This window comes from Aquila chrysaetos, chromosome 8 (genome assembly GCF_900496995.4).
Source record: "Aquila chrysaetos chrysaetos chromosome 8, bAquChr1.4, whole genome shotgun sequence".
Taxonomy (NCBI): Eukaryota; Metazoa; Chordata; class Aves; order Accipitriformes; family Accipitridae; genus Aquila; species Aquila chrysaetos.
In genome coordinates, this window is record NC_044011.1 from 38695788 (window position 1) to 38715598 (window position 19811).

Genomic DNA, 19811 nt, shown 5'->3' on the forward strand with positions numbered 1-19811 from the left:
AGTTCCTCCCATCTTACAGCCGTCCTGAGATCGCTCTTTATCCCTGCCCTCTGTGGCAAAACGCGCACCCGGGGCCAGCACTGCGGTGCGTGAGGTGCGCGTGCCCGCCCGTAGCGCCACGAGAGGTCCACGGGTCGCAGCCGGAGGAAGACGCCACGCCGTTCCCTCCTCTGCCAGCCACAGCCCCACCACCTCCATCAGGCCTGGCGACCCTTCCGCTGCAATAATTTCACATATTCCTGCCCGACTTTCATGGGAAATGAGATCGGCACAGCCTCGTCCTTAATTTCTTTCTTCCGTTCGCTCCCAGGCTACCTGTGGCTCCACTGTGGGGCTGCTGCCGTGTCCTGAAGTGGTCCCTGGCACCGAGCTCCCTTGTCAGCCTCTCGCCCGCCTGATGCGTCCCTCTTTCTTCTTAAAGCTTCTATTCCAAGTGTGGCAAGCAAAAAAGGAACCTGAAAAGACAGGCGTTGTGCCTTCAAATGCCAGGGGAGCGGAAAAGCTGCATCTCACCTGTTTCTTGCTCTGCCAGCTCAGTGTGCCGCTTGTTGGTGGGAGGGCGCAGCAGTTATGGCTGGAGAAGCTTCAACGCCCCCATTCCCGCAGTCAGAGGCACACGCTGGGCACGACCTTCGTTCTCCGGTGCCTGCTGCTGCTGCTCTGGCCCTGCTGTGTGGGGACCGGCGTTTCATCTCAACTCTTCACAGGCCTAAGCATCGCACTTCACACCGAGATGTACAGGAAATTGCATGCTCTAACCTTAAAAGAACAAATGACAACAGAAATTAACAGATTAGTAAATATGACTAACATCTGTAGGCAGCACATGCATCACAAAGCTTTAGTTATGGTAACAGCAAATAAGACAAACGGAAAACATTAGAGGTGAGAAGATTCAGGAGCCAGAAGTGATCTGGCTTTTCTCAAGCAGAGCTCAGAAAGTCAGTGCAGCGTCAAACTGGTCAGTAGTTGTGCTTGTTAGGCACACAGTTATATAGAACAGAGCAACTTCATACACAAGTAGCACATTTTTTCATCCTTACATAAAACTGATTAATTTCCTATTACCAGAATACTTTGCACAAGTTAACAAAATTTTATGTTCCTGACAAAACAAGAACGTATCTCCAGTGAGAGTGTGCACCCGTGGCAGAAAACCAGAGTTCAGCCAGGAATTCCCATATACAGACACCCAAACAATCCCCAAATATTTATCGTTGAATTTTGCGAAGATTTTCTTCCATAGTCGGTTCCTTACCTGCCTGTGAAGTGACATTCTTTTTCATTTAAATCTCTTTTCTCCCCATTTATTTTTCTCCCATGCTCGTCTCTCTCATTATCATCTTTCTCACATTTCACATTACAACAACTCATGGATCCCGTAGGTCATGTCTGTACAGTAGCAGTCATTTCCTCGGTGTAGTATGTGTTTGCAAGTGAACTCATTTGTGTGTATTGCTTTGGAGTGGGCTCCCTGAACCCCTGTCACTCCCATGCCACGTCTGAGGGCCAGGCTTGCAGCCTAGGAGGTGTTTCCAGCCTACAGTTCCCCGTAGCCGCATCCTGCAGACTGTCCCTCTGACCCGAGAGGTTCTGCGGCATCACCGTCACCCATGGACTCGCAGTACCTTACTTTGCACGGTACTTCTGCTTTGCTCACGGTGGGGCGGCGGGGGGGGCGGGGGGGAGCATTTGTTGAAGGTCACAAGCTGTCTCACAGACAGAGCTGGTCCCAAACGTGCCCTGCTGTGGGGAGCAGCACCCTCGTTGCCGGCCCTTAAAGGAAGTCCCCGATGCTGAGTGCTCCACCCTCCAGTTCTAGCTGAGTGAAAACATCCTTCCTAACCTCTCCCAGGCACAGCAGTACCCCACTTCTCACCTCACCCCACAGCCCTGGCAGCGCAGGGCCTCGGGACAGCCAAGCCGTGTGGGACAGGGCTTGCTCAGTTTGTACTCCCCCCATGAGGCAGGGGATGTGAGGCACAGCGCGAGCTCCCCATGCCCTCCCTCCGGCTTTGCTGCTCTCCGTCCTCTCACTTTTGGGAGCAGGGGTGCCCAGAGGCTGGTGTGTCAGGTGGGCACGTGCAGGTGCACATGAAGGTCCTCAGGGCAGGGGAGGACAGTGAACATCCTCAGGGCAGCAGGTCCAGGTCCCCGTCAAGCTGGGAGCACCAGGCTCCAGCTAAGAAGCATAAGGAGCAGATGAAATCGAACAGCGCTTATCAGAGTAACACCACCTCCTTCTTCGCCAGGCTGAGTCCCAACAGACTCCTTGCTGGTACGGAGGCTTTGGTGCAGCTGTGCCCAGAAAAGAGGAGGACAGGCACGGCGCTTGTCAAACCGCTGCTGCTCCTCACAGAGGAAAAGCTTTCTGCCAAAATGCCAGCTGCGATGCCGTCCTATCCTGCTGACCCAGCCTGGGGTTTTCACACCGTGAATCCGCTGCTGTGACATGACTGGACAAAACGCCCATTTCCCTGAGCAGAGGAAATCTTGATTTCCCATCTTTGTTACGGGCAAGGCAAGCACTGCAGGAAGGTGTCTAATCAAGGGGCCTCTCTGTGTGTTGTACAGCGGTCCAGCCTCTGCTAGCTAGCAACCTTGTGCTGAGGTTGTGCTTTCCCGTGCAAGCCACTGCACATGCCCCTGAGCCAAGGCAAGGGGCAAAGCAGCGGGAGAAAGAGCAGAAGATGTCCGCAGGTCACTGAGGTTAAAGTAGCCAGGAGGACCTCGAGGTGGAGGGCGATGATCATACAGACCGGACCCATGCATTTCATCTCAGGTGTCTTCACAGTCTTGTGCAGCTCCAGAGAGGCACCCGGATCCGGGGAGATTTCTGGTAATTGTGTCCCTTGGCACAGAGCTTTCCAAAGCCTTTTGGACCACCTGGGACGAAGATGGCCGCAGGCAAGAGCCCTGGAGGTTTCCAGGGAAGACCTACAGACGTTCTGGATCTTCTCTGGTACAGACCAAAGGAATGTGGATTTTTCAAACCGTACTTTAAAAATCAACTTACAGCACTGAAAAATAAGATGATAAAGCTAGATGCTAATCTTTACATCAACTAGGTCACTCTATGCCTGGAGCTCATTTGCCTTGCAAATACTCTATTGTTACATGATGGGTCCCTCCCTACTCACTTAAATGATTAACTCCACCCCAAAAAAGAACTTCTGCTGAAACTGCTGGAGGAGAGACGGATCCTGCCCCTGAAACTATGGGCCCTGTCAGCTACTCATCAGAGACCTATGACTTGGTGAGTCAGGCCTGGATTTGCTTGCTGATGGGGAGAGCAGGTAGAGCTGGGGTGGGCTGAAAGACCTGGTTTCTATGTGTCCATCTTCTCACCCTCTGGTTGGCTGAGGGAGAGCTTGAGCGATTTCTTACGCCAGCGCAATCAGCCCTCGCATCCCTTAAGTCCAGACTTGACCAACAAGGGGACTGCAGGTGACAGCGCTGTGCTTGCGGAGAGCCGGCGTAACATGGCTGTAGCCGTTGTGATCCAACGGTGCCAGGTATTCCCTTGGGGACAGCTGCTTAACTACCAGGACCTCGTGCGCTGATGTTCTGGCGAGCGCTGAGCCCGAGCACCGTCCTTGCACAGGGACCAACACCACAGCCGCTGCCAAAGGGCCAGGCGGCTCGCTGGGAGAGCCGGGCTGCTGCCGCAGCCCCGTCCCGCACTGCCAGCCTGTCCCAGTCTCTGCTCCCTGCTGCCCTGCTCTCTGCACAGCCATTGACTCAACGTGGGTGTAAAACACTTGTTCTGAGTCAGGGGCCTTTTGCACCAGCCTTCGGTGGTATAAATGACTGTGCGCACAGCGTGCAAAGCCCTGGAAATCTCATCTAGTAGCTTTACATAACAGGAATACCCAGGCAAACCCAATGCTGTCTCGCCACCTGTGAAAACCCTTGGTACCACCACACACGCTCCTACCCCTGCTTGCCTTCTCCACGAAGAAGCTGCCGTAGACTCTGCTGAAAGGGGAATACGCATTATATTTACAAGAGGGGAATTTTTAAAAGGGGAAGATGAATTGCAAGTACTTCTTCTAATAGGGAGTGATGACAGTATGTATTCTGCCCCGTAGTTCTCTCCCCTGCGTCTGCAAGTGAAAGATGGCAGCTGCACCTTTTAGAGTACGTTGTGCTATCCAAGAAGTCCACAGCAGCGCTATCATTAGCCTGGTTTTCAAATGTTGAAGCTCAGCATTTGTTTTTTAATACAGTGGCTCTCTGCAGCGGACCTCAGGGGTTGTTTAGTTTCTCTAAAGAGAGAAATGCTGGATTTAATTTTTACCAATTTTTCTGTCCCTCCTTTGTCCCGTACACCAGGGAAGAGAGGAGATGGGGGGCAAGCCCTACCCTCCTTATTTCTTCTGATTCATCCAGTATAAAAATCATTTGCGAGTGGTGGTTGTTCCTTTAGAACTTTTTTGCAGAAGACACTTCTCTCACTGACCTCTGCTGAAGTTCAGTGGCAGCACTGATGCTTGCTGAGAGGTTAAAACCAAACTCAAACCTTTTTCATCTCCATGCTGGTTCGTTCCTCCAGCTGAACTCTCCATTGGAAATCTGTCCCACCACCAGAAAACCAGCAAAGTTGAAGTGTGCCGTCCACCTGCCCGCAGCATGTCACGTGCTATCAGCAAGCGGCTGCTTGTGGCAAAACTGCGTTGTTTTTAATGCAAGGGGGATTAAGCAGCACTGGGATTTGTTCTTTGTATGCAATACTTTCCAGAACCTTAGCTTAGCAATTTTACCTCTGCTGTGAATTATTTTAAGTTATAAGGAGACCCCGTGTGGGGGGTGGGGGGAACTCAGCTAACATTGGGGCTGAGCGCCAACAGTCAGGTGCCACAGCAAGAACAGTTTTATACCTTTTCTCAGACTTCCCACAGTTGGGAGTTTGTGACACACGTTTCCCACCTCTGTCTCCTGGGAGCTTACCAGGTTTGGCTCCCTCCCTCGAACAGGCCACAGATCTCACACAAGCAATGCCACATTTGCTTTGGTGGTGCCATATGTTGCTTTACTTATACTTGCCGCTTGTTCGCAGCAACCTACCCACAGAGATTTGCAAAAAAGGCCTCAGTGGTGTCCTGTCAAAGCAGTGACAAACCTCGCCCTGTGCACTCACCAGTGAGGATCGCTTGACCGATTGAGCGAGCGTGGAAGTAAAAATTATGAGAACATTTGCACCAAAAGGGCATTTATCTCAGTATTGCCCACTGAGTGCAGCGAGGGCCTCACCTAAACTTTGATACCGTAGGAGACCACTCGTCTCTGTAACCTTGTGGCAAAGTAATGTGCCCAAAACAGTAACTCCGTTTCTCCATAGCAAGAAAGCTTTGCTCACTTAACCTTCCTCAGCTGCAGACTAGAGAAACAAAAACACGGCTGCAGAAAGACCACTGAGATCTCCACCAGGTCTCCTGAGGCGCTGCAGGCCAGTTTTCATTGTAATGGGACCAATGTGACTCAAGAGCCATAAAGGCAGCTGCGCTACAGTAATGTGGCATTTCCACAGGCTTTGTTTGCTCTTATTCATGGGTTTCCCTAGTTCAGCACCCAGAGAGAGGATGAGCAGAAGCTCTGTCAGTAACTTGCACTGATATGGGCAATTTCAGTTTTAAAGCTTTGGGAATGAAATGTGCTTCTCCCAGCCCTGGCATGGGCTAGAAGGGAATGACTCACGTGGAAAATCCCTAATAGTGCACAAGCTGCTTCTCTTCTGCAGCCAAATGTTTTGATCGCTGGCAGTTGTAGGGAACTGAGAAAAGCAGCTGACATGCGGAGACCAGAATAACTCTGAGATGTGGGTTAGAGGGGAAAAGGGATCCCTGAACAAAAGGCGCACAGGAACGGGCTTCCCAGCCATGCACTTGACTGCTCAGTTACAGAAAAAGACACCACTTAATCGCCCACCCCCAAATCTGGCTGCAATTGTATTGCAGGAGACCTCTACAAAGGTCTCCCTGTGCGCACACTGTTGACTTCTCCCATCCCAGATCAGGCAGCCACCTCCTTCCAGTCCTAGAAATGGGAATCGCAGCAGAGTCCCCAAAAGCCTCGGCTTGTGACATTCAGCGCATCTCCTGCAGCTCTGGTCCCTGCCCTTCCTGTCTCAGCCCGGACTCTGACTTTTCATCCTCTTCTATTTGTTTCCAACTCATCTCTGTCCGCTCCCACCCACACTCGCTGCTCTGCTCAGAGATGCACATGAGAGGACGCCTGAGACACAGCTCAGCGCACGCTTCCCCTGCCCGCGGCGAGTGGCTTACAGTAAGAGCCCTACCTGCCGTCTTATCAGCAATCAGATGGTGTCTGATAGTAGCACTCAGCCTCCGCACCTCCGGCTCCGAATGCAAGGTGATGCTGGAAACCGTTCAGCAGCCAAAGCTGTTGAACACCGCGCAGGCTGCCCATCCGCTGTCATCGATGGCGCTGGTGGGGCTCCAGGCAGTGCTCTGACACGCCGACCAGCAAACCCATCCATTTCCCATGTTTTCCTTTTTTCCTTTAGAGCTGGAACCCTCCAACCTGTCCCCAGTGAAGTTTCCCATTCCAACACATGTTCTCTTTGGAGTTTTCAGCATGGTCACCCATGCATCCTGAGCAGCCTGGTTTGGTTGCTGTACCAAATTGCAAAGGTTTTTGGTTTGGTTTTGTTTTTTTGGGGGAGATTGAAGGATCTGGCCCTGGCCAACACATCACAGGTTTCTGTGCACGTTGGTAACCCCCTGACACAGGGTCCAGGTATGGACTGGGCAGGAAATGTTTTCAAGCCAGGGAGAAAACAAACTGGGAGGGATTTTTAAAGGCTTTTGTCTTTAGCAGTAATCTCCAGTCTCCAGGATCATACCCTAAACAGGAAAAATAATTGTTCTTTGGGAATATGAATGCTTCTCACCAAAGGCTTGCAGCCCCACCATTACGCGAGGGGAAGACAGTTGCGTGCGTTTGAGGTTTTGGGCAGGGAGGAGGACTCCTGGCCCCCAAGAGGACTGGCTCTCACCCGTTCGGGAGGAAGCACCGTGGCATCACAGCACAGCGGCAGCACTGCTGGGTACAGAGCCGGTGGGGAACGGGACTGTGGCAAGACCAAGAGTAACTTGGGTCAGACCAAAGTCTGTCTGGCTCAACGCTCTTTCTGGCAGTAGCCAAAGGTAGAGGCCCAGGGAAGAGGGCAAGAGCTGGGCAAGCTTATTCCGCGCCTTCCCCAAGGGCTCGTTCGCCCTCCTGCTGTCCGCTGCTCGGGGACCACCTGCGCCAGCTGCCTGCTCCGCACATTCGATAATGCTCCGTGCACTTCTTCCCCATCAACATGCCCGGGCTCCCATTGGAGCCATGCAGATGGTTTCAGCAGCACAGCAGTTCAAGATGAGCGCTGCTGCTGCGAAGTCACCTCCTCACCCCAGACAGTCGTGTGTGGAGGCACCCCGTGCGTCGCCCAGGGAAGGCTGCCCGAGAGAGGAGAAACATAAATCACCCTTCTCTAGCTAGGCACAATGCAGGACTCAAGGCTGGTCACGGTCATTTGGCTTAGCGGCACATGGGGGGAGCAAAAACCCCAAAAATTAGCTCTAAAACTGTTTAAAGCAGGGCTAGTATTTTTAGATGGGAACTTCGGCTGACAAGGGAAGGAGCAGCAGGTGCAAACGGCTACAGCTGGCAGTGAAAGGTATGAAAGCAGCGAGCAGAGACTTCCGCTGTGGTTGACACTGAAGTCTCGGCACTGGTCTCCAGAGACGGTGTGGGTGGGGGAGCTCAGGGTAACTGCTGCCGAGCTCTTCCCAGTTGTCACTGATTTCTCAGCTTGCCACGAGCCTGCTGTGCCACTCTCTTTTTGCGCTTGTCTGCATCCGAGCCCTTTGTGTTTGTGAACGCCCAGCTTCTGCAAGGTGCCTGAGGCCAGCCGGAGCATGCCCACCGTCCAGGGGGCTCGTCCCGAGCACGGCTCCAGCTTCCTGGCAGTCGGGACTTGCCCGCAGTCTCAGCCCGAATATAGGCTGCTCACCTGGGCAGGACCTACAGCAGGCCAAGGACGAATCACACCTGCGGTGCCTCTATCACACTTTCTTTACCCGGGTATCAGCCTGGGGTCCGAGTGGTGTTTTCAGATTCCCTTTCCTGCTCTGACTGCAATTAATTCAGAACCGCAAGGTTTACCAACAGAACAGATTTCTCTCTCCAGCGTCCATCCCCATAGCTGTGGCACGGTGGCGCCTCAGAGGTGTTCCTCTGGTCGGTCGTGCTTGAACACCCGCCCCACACCTTTCTCTGAGCACATGGAAAGCCATCCCAAGCACAGCCGCTGCTGTCCCCACCTCACCTTGCTCTGCCCCGGGCAGCTCTGAGGTCTCCGAGGAGGAGAGGCAGAAAGGGACAGGATCAGTGCACATAAGTTGAGGTACAGATGTGCTGTGTGGTGAATCCCACCACCTTCATACCTGACAGCAGACAACACAGGGACAGTTTGTGTCAGAAATGGGTGGAAAAATTGGGAAAGCTGGTAGAGGAGGGGTCTGTGCTGTGTGAGAAAGCAAAAGCCACCAGCAGGTAACTCAACAAGAACCAGAAGATGAAACTGGTCATTTGCCTGGACACCAGAACATCCCCAAATACGCTAGTTAAAGATTACAGAGTGAGCAGCCCTCGCAATCGGAGACAGGACAACCTTCTCCCTGTGCTGCTGCACCTCCTGGCACCCGAGGGGCCTCCCAGGTCATCAGGCTGCAGACAGGCAGCACCTCCTCCTGACACAGGCGGGCTGTGGGACATGGGGATGCTCCGCTCCAGGTCTGCCAGGTGTGGCTGAGGGACTGGGTTCTAGTGTTCGGAAACTCCCCTCCGGTAACCAGACTCTCTCTGTTCCCCAGAGCCAGGTGGAGCTGAGCGGTTACTACGAAGACGAGAACACCACCCCTTCTTTGGAAGGCTACTTTTGCTTCAACCCAGCCTCATCTGTGGTTGGCAACCAGAGAGACCCCTTCAGAAAGGTCTTCATGCCCCTCATCTATCTGCTGATGTTCGTGTTGGGGACTGTGGGCAATGCCCTGGTCCTGGTCATTTTAGAGCGGTTCAAGCGGTCTCGCACTACCACTGAAAACTTCCTTTTCCACCTCACCCTGGCCAACCTGGCACTGTTGCTCACCTTCCCGTTCAGTGTGGTGGAGAGCTTGGCTGGGTGGGTATTTGGGAAGTTCCTCTGCAAGATCCTCAGTGCTGTCCACAAGATCAATTTCTACTGCAGTAGCATGCTGCTGGGGTGCATCGCGGTGGACCGATACCTGGCCATCGTCTATGCAATCCACACCTACCGCAAACGCAGAGCTCGCTCCATCCACCTCACCTGCACAGCTGTCTGGCTCTGCTCACTGCTTTTGACCTTACCCGATCTCATCTTCATGGAAGTCTGGACAGATGACAGCAACCGCAGCATTTGCTATTTTCCAGAGGTTGGGATCGATGGCAACAACGCCTGGCTGGCAACCCGCTTCCTCTACCACACCGTGGGCTTCTTTGTGCCCCTGCTAGTCATGTGTTACTGCTACACGGCCATTGTCCGGGCTCTGTGTCAGTCCCAGCGCCTGCAGAGGCAAAAAGCTGTCCGTGTGGCTATCCTGGTCACAGGCGTCTTCCTGCTCTGCTGGAGCCCATACCACATCGTCATCTTCCTGAACACACTTACCAAGCTAGAAGCCTTCACCAAGAACTGCCTCCTGGAAGACCAGCTGGACACGGCCATCATGGTGACAGAGGCCATCGGCTTCACGCACTGCTGCCTCAACCCCATCCTCTACGCCTTCATTGGAGTCAAGTTCCGTAACGACTTCTTCCGAATCCTGCAGGAGCTCGGCTGCATAAGCCAGGAGACCCTGCAGGAGATCCTGGAGGTGACGAGGAAGGGCAGCGGGATTGAGTCTGACAACACCACCTCTATCTCCACTTTCTAGCTAGGAAAGGCTGCCTGCAGGGCAGAACCGGTCTGGGGCTTGCCTTCCCAGTGGCACACGTGCTGTGGCCTCAGTCCCAAGTTTCACAAGTGTCCCCGCCACTTCCTTCACTTCTCAGGAAACTGAGGTCCGATAGCCACCGAACACCCAAATCCCACCAGATACCTTCCCTGGCTCCTCCTGGTTCTCATACCTGTAGAAATCCGCCTGGCAGCTGTTGGTGAACACTGGCTGGCTGATGGTCACTCTGGTGGGGCCGGATGAACCCGAGTGGGTTGAACCCGATGTTTCCACCTCTCCCTCGAAAAACTGACTGCAGGCATCCTGCGCACAGAGTCAGGCACGAGACTGGGGTGCCAGGGGCAAGGAAAAAAGTGCAGCCAAGTAAATGTGGAGTTGTGTCAGTGAGTGAGGACTGAGGACGAAAGCTAAGCAGGTCTCCATTTCACCGGTACAGGTTGGTAGAGACATGCCCGAAGGAAGCAGTGGGACTCACTGGCCACGGCAACTGGAACGAGAGATACAGATAAGACCGCTGGGGGATGCAGAGCTTGCTCCAATAGCAGGCGCACACGGTGCTGGACAGTCTCTGGCTGCAATATTACTCCTCCTGCTGTACAACGTAGCCCCGGCCAGCCACGGCAAGTTGATCTTCCCAAGACGGCTCGTGCCAGGAGGTCCTGCCACGGACTGAAAGATTTGACTGTCACAGATTCCTTTCCTGACACCAGCCGCATCCTTTCCAGCTCATTTGATCTGTTTTACTGCTGTTAAGAGTGCCAGCAAGTGACTGCCGAACTGAATGCCTGACTATGCAAAAGCTTTCCTTTAAGGAAGAAAGCTGTCTGTAGAGACGGCTTCTGCATAGTGACTGGGCACGGGGGAGATGAACCACACAGCTTTGTGAGGCTGAAGGTGTAACTTTTTTTTTTTTTTGCAGCTAGCTGTACAGCAATTTGTGGGTTCTGAGAGCAAGGAGAGCCACTGCCCCCAAGTAAGGAAAAGAGCTCATTTGCATAATTTCTGTTTGGTTTTAGCGGGCTGAAAGGGACCATAGTGTTTTGCTTCGCACTGTGCTTTCTGATATTTTTGCTCCACCTGCACCTATGGGTCTTTCAGAGGTTTAGAACATCTAGTTTTTACACAGAACAAACCGGGGCGCTGATCTTGCTCTGAACCACGAGTATCCAGCAACTGCTCGGATCAGGGCTGCTTGATAACAATTTGGCCCAAACTAAGAGCGGCGGCTTTCACCGTCATTAATGATTGCACCGCAAGCTGGCGTGCAGGGCAGCCCTAGCAGACTTAGGCAGCCCGCCTCCTCCCAGTGGGTTTTGTCATAGTATAACATTGCAGCGCATACACAGCATTGCTCCATTGCATCTCCCTCGCCAGCTAAGCAGTGCTGTGGCCTGAACTGTATGAGAGCCATACGTACCAACTGCCACAGGAGCACAACCTTAATCACGAGCACACTTTAAAATCCACTCTACTATTCACCTCGCTTTTTAAGTGAAGTCGGAACAACATCAGTTCTCCTGCTGCAGCAGGAATTTTGTGCTAAAGTCACTTCTGAAGTTCAACCCACTAACAAAGGGCTCGGTTGCAGCTGAACTTCACCGTACCCAAGGGCCCTGCTAAAAAGACCAGTCATTATGGAAGGGGTCACATTACATCAGTCCAGCTCAGGCAGAGATCTCAATAGCTTGTTCTCAAATTGTGACTCGAGGAGAAAACTCCCCAAGCATAAGGCTTTTATACAAAGAGCAGTCCACCATTTCCTGCAGTGCTGCATCTTCAAAGCTGAAACCTGCAGGTAATGGCGACCGTAGTTGTCCAAGCACGTATGTGCAGCAGAGGAAGAGCAGCTCTCTGAAGCCTGCCCTTGCTATCTCCACGGTTGTACTGGTGCGCAAACCCATCGCAGACGCATTGTAAACACCTCCCCAGCCCTGGTTCTGATGGAAGCTGTATTCCCCCACAAAAATGTTACTGAAGAAATGAACAGAGTGTAAAATTCCTACAGTGTTCACAATGTAAAAAGAAAATCTGCACGCAAAATAAGAGTGAACAGATTACGCATCTATAGTTACTATAGTTTTTAGTACCGGTATGTTGGTAAACTTTTAGAAAGTTTTGATGTGAGCTGTAATAAACAGTTAAAAAAAAGACCATCTTCCCGTGTATAGTGCTTGTAAGCAGTTGTCTGCAGTTGTGTCACTTTTGCAAGGGAAATGTATCAGAGAGGTCTATGTGGGTTGATGGCACCCTTCTGACAAGTGTTGCTGTTCGCACACGGAGGCCACAGGCTCGTAAGAGCGCCTTGCTCAGACTTCCCTTCACCAGTGCCGCAGAAGGCTCTGCTGTGTTCGGAGCCAATCCAGACTTACGTTAGCTCCCTGCTTTACAGGGCCTCTTCCACTGACAGCAGCACCTCCTACCCCAGCTTTACAGCAGCTGCTAACCCAAGCGGAAAGCCGCCCTTGCACCCGTGTTTGGCTCAGCCAGCCTGGGGAAGTCTTGGCTCAGAGCTGGCAGACCCTTCCCCAGAGAGCAGACATTGCTCCTCCTGCAGCTGCCTGCAGCCAGCCTGCTGAATGGTGACGAGAAGAAAGCAAGAGGAACTCTCCTTCACCGCAGAGGAAGCTGGGCTTTCCACTCTGTGAAATCCTCCCCATCTCCCTGAGGTTTGCATGGCCGTCACATGCCTTGGCCCAGAGCGGGCTTCCCTGCTAAGGGCTCACGCTGCTAGAGCCACCCCCGGACACTGCAGCCCTCGGGCAGACCTTCAGGCTCCCTGGGGAGCTCTGCTCGGCCCCCAGCCCACGGGCTCTGCCCCCCCACCCCGCGCTGCCGGGAAGGGGGACTGAGCCGAGGGGAGCTCCGAGGTCGCTCCTGCAGGGAGTGGGGAGGTGGCGTGCGGGCAGGCCACGTCACCACCCCCACGGCGCACGCTCTGCGCCCCTGGCCGTGGGCTGTGCTCTGCAAACAAGGCTGGAGCAGACACCCCAGAGAAAGCCGTGGTCCCCAACCCAAAGGCAATCCCAATGAAGGGGACACAAAGGCCCCCACCGCAGCATGCTGCTCTGCATTTCCTACGGGGCGACTGAGTCTCCCAGGAGACAGCGCTGGGCTTTTTCAGCAGAGCATCCTGCCCCACACACGCAGAGATCACGGGGCCGTGGCAGGCAGCGGAGCGTGCACGGACAAGTGCGAGCCAGCGAACGCATGAATGAACGCGTGCCTGGGAGTGCTGCAGAGAAGGGGCTCTCCCTACGCCCTCGCACCCCTCCTAGCAGCTCTAGCACCCCCTGCCCCGCTGTGACTCACACACAGGGTTTCATTTTCCTTATCAAGAAGACGACCTACTTCCTCACCCCGATCTCCCAGAACCAAACGGATGCTCAAGCGCTTCAGTGTCTGCACTGCTGCCTGCTGCATCTTTCTTATTTTGAGCGCAGGTGGCTCTGGACATATGACACCACGGCCACTGAGGCCCATGAACTTGGGTCCTGGGCAGCATGCCACGCGCACCACCCTGGCTCTGCGCACGGACGGCAGCACAACCCCTTTCTTTCTCTGAGCCCCCAGAACCGGCCTCTCGCCTTGCTGCCATCACAGCGTGCTCCGCATTGGCTCTGCCTCCCCACAACCACGCAGCAGCTATGGCACACGTGAGCTTTGCTAGGCCACAAGATGCCCAGAACAACAGGGAACCGTGGGGCTCCGGGCAAGTCCCTGCTCTAGGTCACCTTTCCACTCTGCAGTCTGCCCAAGGACTTGAGGCGTCCAGGGTGGCCCTGCCTGGCCCCCCCATCAGCCCTGTGCATGCTCCTCCACCTACCTGGGAGGATTGTCCTGTCCCACGTCCTGCAAAGGCAGCTCCCTGATCCCGGCCCGGCTCCCACCGCCCATAAGCAGCAGGTCGCAATCCCTGCCCGCTGCGGGCAGGGCGCAGCCTCGTGGCAGGGGCGCACGCAGGTCTGCACCAAGCGCAGGTGGTCCCAGCTCCACCAAGGAGCTCGCAGCCATCTCGCGAAGGGCAGGAGCTTCACTTCAGACGGAGGCATGCAGCGACTGCTTCAAAGTCGCGGGAGATGGGACCTGCAGCACTGGAAGCCGCGCTTGCAGCTCAGGCAGCAGGACCCTCTCCCTCACCTACCCCTGCCCGGGGGGCCTGCAGCTCTCCTGTCAGGCATGAGTGGCTGGGAGCAGTTGTGCTCAGGAACAGCCATGGAGGCAGGGGACCCACAGCAGGCAGGAGGGGAAAATGAGGCTGTTCACCTCGTGACTGTTACTTGTTTGCAGCAGCTAAAAAAGATGATACATTTCAAGCCACAGGAGCTAAAGGATGGGCTGGCACGGCAGAGGATGGGAGAGAACAGCCAGCACGGTGTGGACTAAGGCAGCAAAATCCACGCTACGGTAACGAACCGCTCCGAGCTGCGCGGTTGGGTCTCGTTCGATCACAGGGAGCCAGCACGCAAGCGGACAAGGAGGGCCAAATCATCCACCCCGCGCAGACTGTGGCAGGCACTAAACAGCTGACCCCGCTACGAGAGGGGGCTGCCCAAATTTCACAGGAAGAAAACTCCAACTGCAGCCATGTCTCAGCATACCTTAGGCACCGATGACCCCCACAACCCAGAAGAGCTTCTCTCCTCTCAGAGTCCCCACCTGACGTAAGGCATTTATAGCAGGGCCAGCTGAGCCCCTCAGAGTGGCCCCAGCCTGCCATGGGTGATGCTGGCTGAGCCCCCGGAGGCTGGGCTGAGCCCCCGTGCTTGCAGCCCTGCAGAAAATCACGCAGCCCACTGAAGACAGGTACAGGGTCAGGTTTTGAAATTTGTCTTTTTAATAAAAAGGCACCTATAAAACAGGTCAATACATTACAGGCAGCACAGATACCCAAAAACAAGCCTAAAAATTGTTTCAAATAAAAACCAATAAGATGTCTTCACATATTGTATTTATATATTTATATTTATATATATATTTATATAATGGTACAAAATGACTGGGGAAGTTTCTCCATGGGATGACAGAGAACAGGTCAGTCACCATTACCTCAACGTGAAAGCTAATTCCGGGTGTGTGATTATCTGACATACTGAAAGATGCGGTTTCCCAGCATTCGCTTTTTTGGAGCTGGAAAAACATGGCGAAGTCATGGCTAAAACATGGGCAAACCTTTTACTGTGATTAGGTGGAGTCAGTACACAGAACTCAAGCTGAGAAGCCGAGCAATAAACTACAAGACACGAGACTAGACACAGCTCACGGCAGTGGGCAACCGGCTGATGGCAAACCCTGCCCAGGTCTAACAAGGACTGGCTGTTACTGAGCTTCCAGAGAAGCTCCTGCCATATTGCTGTTCGCGGACACGGTTGGGAGCGGCGCCCGGGGCAGGGGGGTGTTAGGCAGCACTACTTCTCCCCGTTGGTCAGGCATCGCAGCGGTAGGGGTAGGGCTGGCTCCAGGGAGGTGGGATTTTGCGGAAGAGCGCCGACCGTTGCTCTAAAGTCCCTAGCTCTGACCTAGGGTCAGGATTTCCCTTTTGTATCCAGGGCTGCTGAGTCAAAAGGCTTTACTTCTTACTCATTTGTCACCGAAGGACAGGTCTTCCTCCTGCCACCAGGCAGAAATAGTATTGCGCTGCCCTGTCCCTGCGAGTGGGCAGCGCCAACCTCCCCAGCACTGCACTGCGGTGCGCCGCAGCCAGCGGGCTCCGGCTGACACAGGGACAAACGTGCTGCCGACAGAGCGAGGACCGCAAGCCCCAGGGAAGCCCTCAGTCGGGCTGGGCAAAAGGGATAACAGGGAAGGTACGGACATGTGAAGGTCTCAACTGGGCTAAAACAACAGCTGTCTACAGACAAACAAAAAAACTTCCGTATAGAAAATATTATGGCTTCAAATTAACTGAGACTAGCTGGTGGGTGATGAGCAAGGTTTGGGGCTGGCATTGGTATTTGGATGTTTACAAGAAACTACCAGCAGCCAACACCCCGAAGTGCAGCCAAGAGAAGCCACAGCCTTTCAGGCAAGTCAAGCTTAGAAAGAGCTACATCTGTTCAAGCCACATCCTCCCACGTGAAACGCACACTCTGAAAGGATGGAGAATCCAACCAGCTAACACGTCAGATCCAAAGCACTCTTCGTTAGCCTGGGCTGAAGATTATTCCTCTGCTCCCACTGCCAAGGCAGGGATGAACACTTCCCAGGATCAGTCCTGTTTTGCCATCTCCGAAAATGCTGCTCGCTCACATTGTACGCAACAAAACCACACAAAGCAGGAGACCAGAGTGAAATCCTTCCTCGAATCCAGACCTGTGCTTCCTGCCCAGTACTGCTCACTACAAAATGCCCCAAAGCTTCAAGGTATTCCTAACTGGACTTTGTTAGGACTGGCTCCACCTTCTCACAGATTGGATCAAGGCAGCTGCTGGGCTGACATTTCAGCACCTGCCGGCCTTTCCGAAGAGCTTGCAACGTGATAAAAAGCGTTGCTGTTCGCTCGCTACTTGACAATCTCCCTTTCCGAAAGCCCTCTCCTCCCTGCAGTAGCAAGTAGGGAAAGGTGAGCTCTGTTAGAAGAGAGGTAGTATGCTAAGTCTGGCTCTGCAGAGATAATCCTCCAACTGGTGTTCCTCCGGCAATCGCGTGCCCCGAGTTCACCGTTGGATACCCATAGGGTACACCATGCTGGAATGCGGTCCCCGCGGAGGTCCAGAGAAACTGCGGTGTGTGCGGAAGTGCATGCGCATCACCCCACAGTCCCCTCTGTGAACAAACACAGGAAAGACCCATCAGCACCGCGTGCAGGAAGACCTTACGGAGTGGAGGATGGGGAGGGTGGAGCGCATCCAGAAAAGCCCGAGATGTTCGAACTGCATGCTTCCGCCAGCCTAGGAATGAGGGGCTGCAACGCAACCTCAGCCTCTTCTGTCCGAAGCACAGGATGGCCGCACCGCTGACACCGTACAAGACAACTCTTATACCGAGGTGGAGTATCGCACGCAGGGACAGGTCCTTTTCAGCAGCTGGACCTCTATTGTGCAGTAGGGCAGGGCTGCTGCCAGTAGCTCAGGGCTAGATGGAGCAAAGACTGCCTGTGAAACTCCGGAGAAGGAGGACCAACAAGTGTGAGGAAGACCTGGGAGAGCGTTCAACGGCAGAGGTAGAGGGGGTGCAGCACAGTTGCGGAGGGCGATGGATGGGTAAAAGACTGGTGTAGGAAGGCTGCAAAAGAGCAGGGTTCCCAGGTAGCCTCTCCCGGAAGCACAGGAATGCATCGCCTCGCTCTTCTCGGAGCCCATCTACCCCTCCACACTGCACTACCCTGCCCACAGGTGACGCAGCGTGAAGGGAAGGGACTAGAGGTGACACGGCTGGTCGAGACCTTCGGGTCCAGCATGTTATCATCTGCGAAGCCCAGATCCTCGCCGCTTCTCCAGCCGAAGGGCCGGCATCCTCCCAGTCCCAGCCACGGCAGCTTCACCACGGAGCAGCGACAGCTGTATCCTGTGAAGCTGTGGCCCCTGCCCTGCTGGACGAGGACTGCTCCGGCAGCGTTTCACTGGGGCCACAGCTCTGACCTCCCCGACGGTCCTCGGTCGTTGGTTGTGTTCATGTACTCGGCACAGCCTCCACAGGGGCCTAAGATCTGCGTGAAACTATACACCCCGCACATGCAAACCGTTCAGACGCGTGAACAACACAGGTTTGACACAGAGTCACTCTACAATGGGATCTCTCAATGCCCTGTGCACCCTGGGGGATCCTCCTGCCTCCCCCAAGGAGAGTTTTCAATCCTTGTACACTGTTGCCTTTAGCATGTTTTTTGTTTCTGTTTTTTTAAAACATGTTTTGAGGCTTCTATTAAAACACAGAAATACAGAACAATTAAAAACCAGCACAAGTTTTGCCTTTCCCAGCGACCTATTTACAGCTAGTTCCAAAAACCCTCTTGCACATTTTGGTTGCTTAAAAAGAAAAAAAAAAAGAAAAAGGAAAAGAGAGGAAAAAAAAGGGAAAGAAAAACACTTGACGGAGGAAAACCATAAATGAAAACTTTACAAACTGCCGCAGGGTCTGGATGTCCCTGGTCACCACGCAGGGTTCAAAGTAACAGCCCCACTCCCAGCCCCTCCACCCTCCCCTTCCCCCAAAAAAGAAAGAAAAAAGAAACCCAATTCACATCAAGTTTACTGCACATCTGGTTTTCTGTGTAGAGGCGAATCCGATACGAAAAGCATCCCCCGTGGTGTCCTCCACCGGCGTTGCCCCCAACCCTCCCCCGAAGAAAGGTTTAAAAATGTTTGTACAGGCAGCCCCGTCCCCTCCCCACCCCTGAGCACCAGCCGGGGTTAGAAAGGCAGGTTCGCCATGTTCCCAGGCCCAGGGATGTAACTCATCTGGCTGTCCAGGGAGACACTCCTCTGCCTCATCTGGTGCGTGACCATGAGGTTCTGCTGAGGCGGGGGCCCCATGAGAGAGCCCTGAGGTGACATCATGTGTCCTGTCTGGGCATACATCTCCCCCGACACGGACATGCTCCTCTGCTTGGCCTGCATCAGCATGAAATTCTGCTGGGCCATCAGGCTCTGCTGTGGAGACATCATGCCCTGGTGCATGCTGTTGCCCATCATGCCTTGCTGGGGCGGTATGCCTGTCCTGCCCAGCATGGGCACTTGTCCGGGATGGCACATGGGCATGCTGAGTCCCCTCTGCACGCCCTGCTGCCCGGGGAGGCTGGGGGCATTCATACCTGGCCGCACCGGGGGCTGGTCAGCCATCATGTTCTGCAGGTTCATGAGGTGGAGGTTGGAAGGCTGCGATTTGGGCGCTTGGCTGTCACTCTTGGGGAAATACTGCAAGGTGCTACTTGGCTTCTCCGACGGGATGATCCTGGACAGGTCAAACTCGGGGATACCTGTGGGCGTGGGGCGGATGACCTCGCTGAGCTCGGGGTCGTTCAGCACCGACGCCACCCCGGGAAGCACGGGGGGGTAGGGCTCGCCAATCCGAGGTGGGATGTTCTTGCCCATCATGTGCTGCTGAGGGGGTATCTGGCCGGGCTGCTGGGAGGGAAGGTCCTCAGGCGGCAAGGGCATCCCCGGTGGGTAATGCTGCTGCATCCCAGGGCCACCTCCCCCACCGGGGGCCATGGGCATGCCTCCGGCAGGAGATGGCATGGCGTTGTGGGGCTGCTGCATGCGGGGGAACACGAGCTGGTTGGAAGGAATCATCTGCGAACTGTTGGGCACGGGGCCGCACTGCTGGTTCAACGAGTCCTGGGGCCCCGGGGGCAGCATCATGGGGTTCTGGGGGGGCACACCCGCCCCTGGCGCACTCGGGTGCATAGGAATGTTGGAGCCCAGAGGGTTCGGGGAGGACATCATGGAGGTGGGGGGTGGTTCGTGGGAGAGGGGTTGCTGACCGGGCAGGTTCATTCCCATGGGGCTCTGAGAAGATCCAGGTCCCACAGAGTTCAAGTGCAGTTGATTCGGCTGGTTCCCTGTCACGCCTATGGAGGGGAAAACAAAGGAAGGATTAATTCTGCCCACAGACCTCTCAGGGCTGCAAAATCCACACCCTGGAAGCCTGCTGAGCACTCCTGCTCAGAAAGCCCTGAGAACGGAGCGTGTTGCTCAGTAAGCAGCTGCAAGATGGGCTTGTAGAGCACCAACGTCAGGAAAAAGCGCCCCAGACTCCAGCTCCCCAAGCCCACAAGCAGCAGAGAACCATTCCAGCTTCATCCTGTCCCACGCCGGATTTGTAGTTCCTTACAGCCCACTGATTTTAGAGTTCCGGCTGGCTCTGCGTGTTGGGACAGCCCTACACCGTGAT

General features: G+C 54.4%; 2 protein-coding genes across 4 annotated transcripts in view; one reads left to right on the forward strand and one right to left on the reverse strand.

The window, feature by feature from the left end:
* The first annotated feature begins 1923 nt into the window (after positions 1-1923).
* CXCR5 (C-X-C motif chemokine receptor 5) lies at positions 1924-12126 on the forward strand. The gene is made up of 2 exons (XM_030022614.2): positions 1924-3256; positions 8883-12126. The coding sequence occupies exons 1-2, from the start codon at positions 3218-3220 to the stop codon at positions 9957-9959; spliced, it is 1116 nt and encodes a 371-aa protein (XP_029878474.1). The 5' UTR covers positions 1924-3217; the 3' UTR covers positions 9960-12126.
* A 2665-nt stretch (positions 12127-14791) lies between these two features.
* Positions 14792-19811, reverse strand: part of BCL9L (BCL9 like) — a 71873-nt gene continuing 66853 nt past the window's right edge. For all 3 annotated transcript variants that reach the window (XM_030023727.2, XM_030023725.2, XM_030023726.2), the window contains one exon: positions 14792-19488. In XM_030023727.2, the coding sequence (XP_029879587.1) occupies positions 18329-19488 (1160 nt within the window). In that variant the 3' untranslated portion in view covers positions 14792-18328. The remainder of the gene's footprint in view (positions 19489-19811) is intronic.

Excerpts from the sequence above, each read along its gene's own strand:
- CXCR5 (XM_030022614.2), top strand. The coding sequence starts at position 3,218 with ATGGGCCCTGTCAGCTACTCATCAGAGACCTATGACTTG. Across the intron at positions 3,257-8,882 it reads CATCAGAGACCTATGACTTG|AGCCAGGTGGAGCTGAGCGG; the intron begins GTGAGTCAGGCC and ends TCTGTTCCCCAG.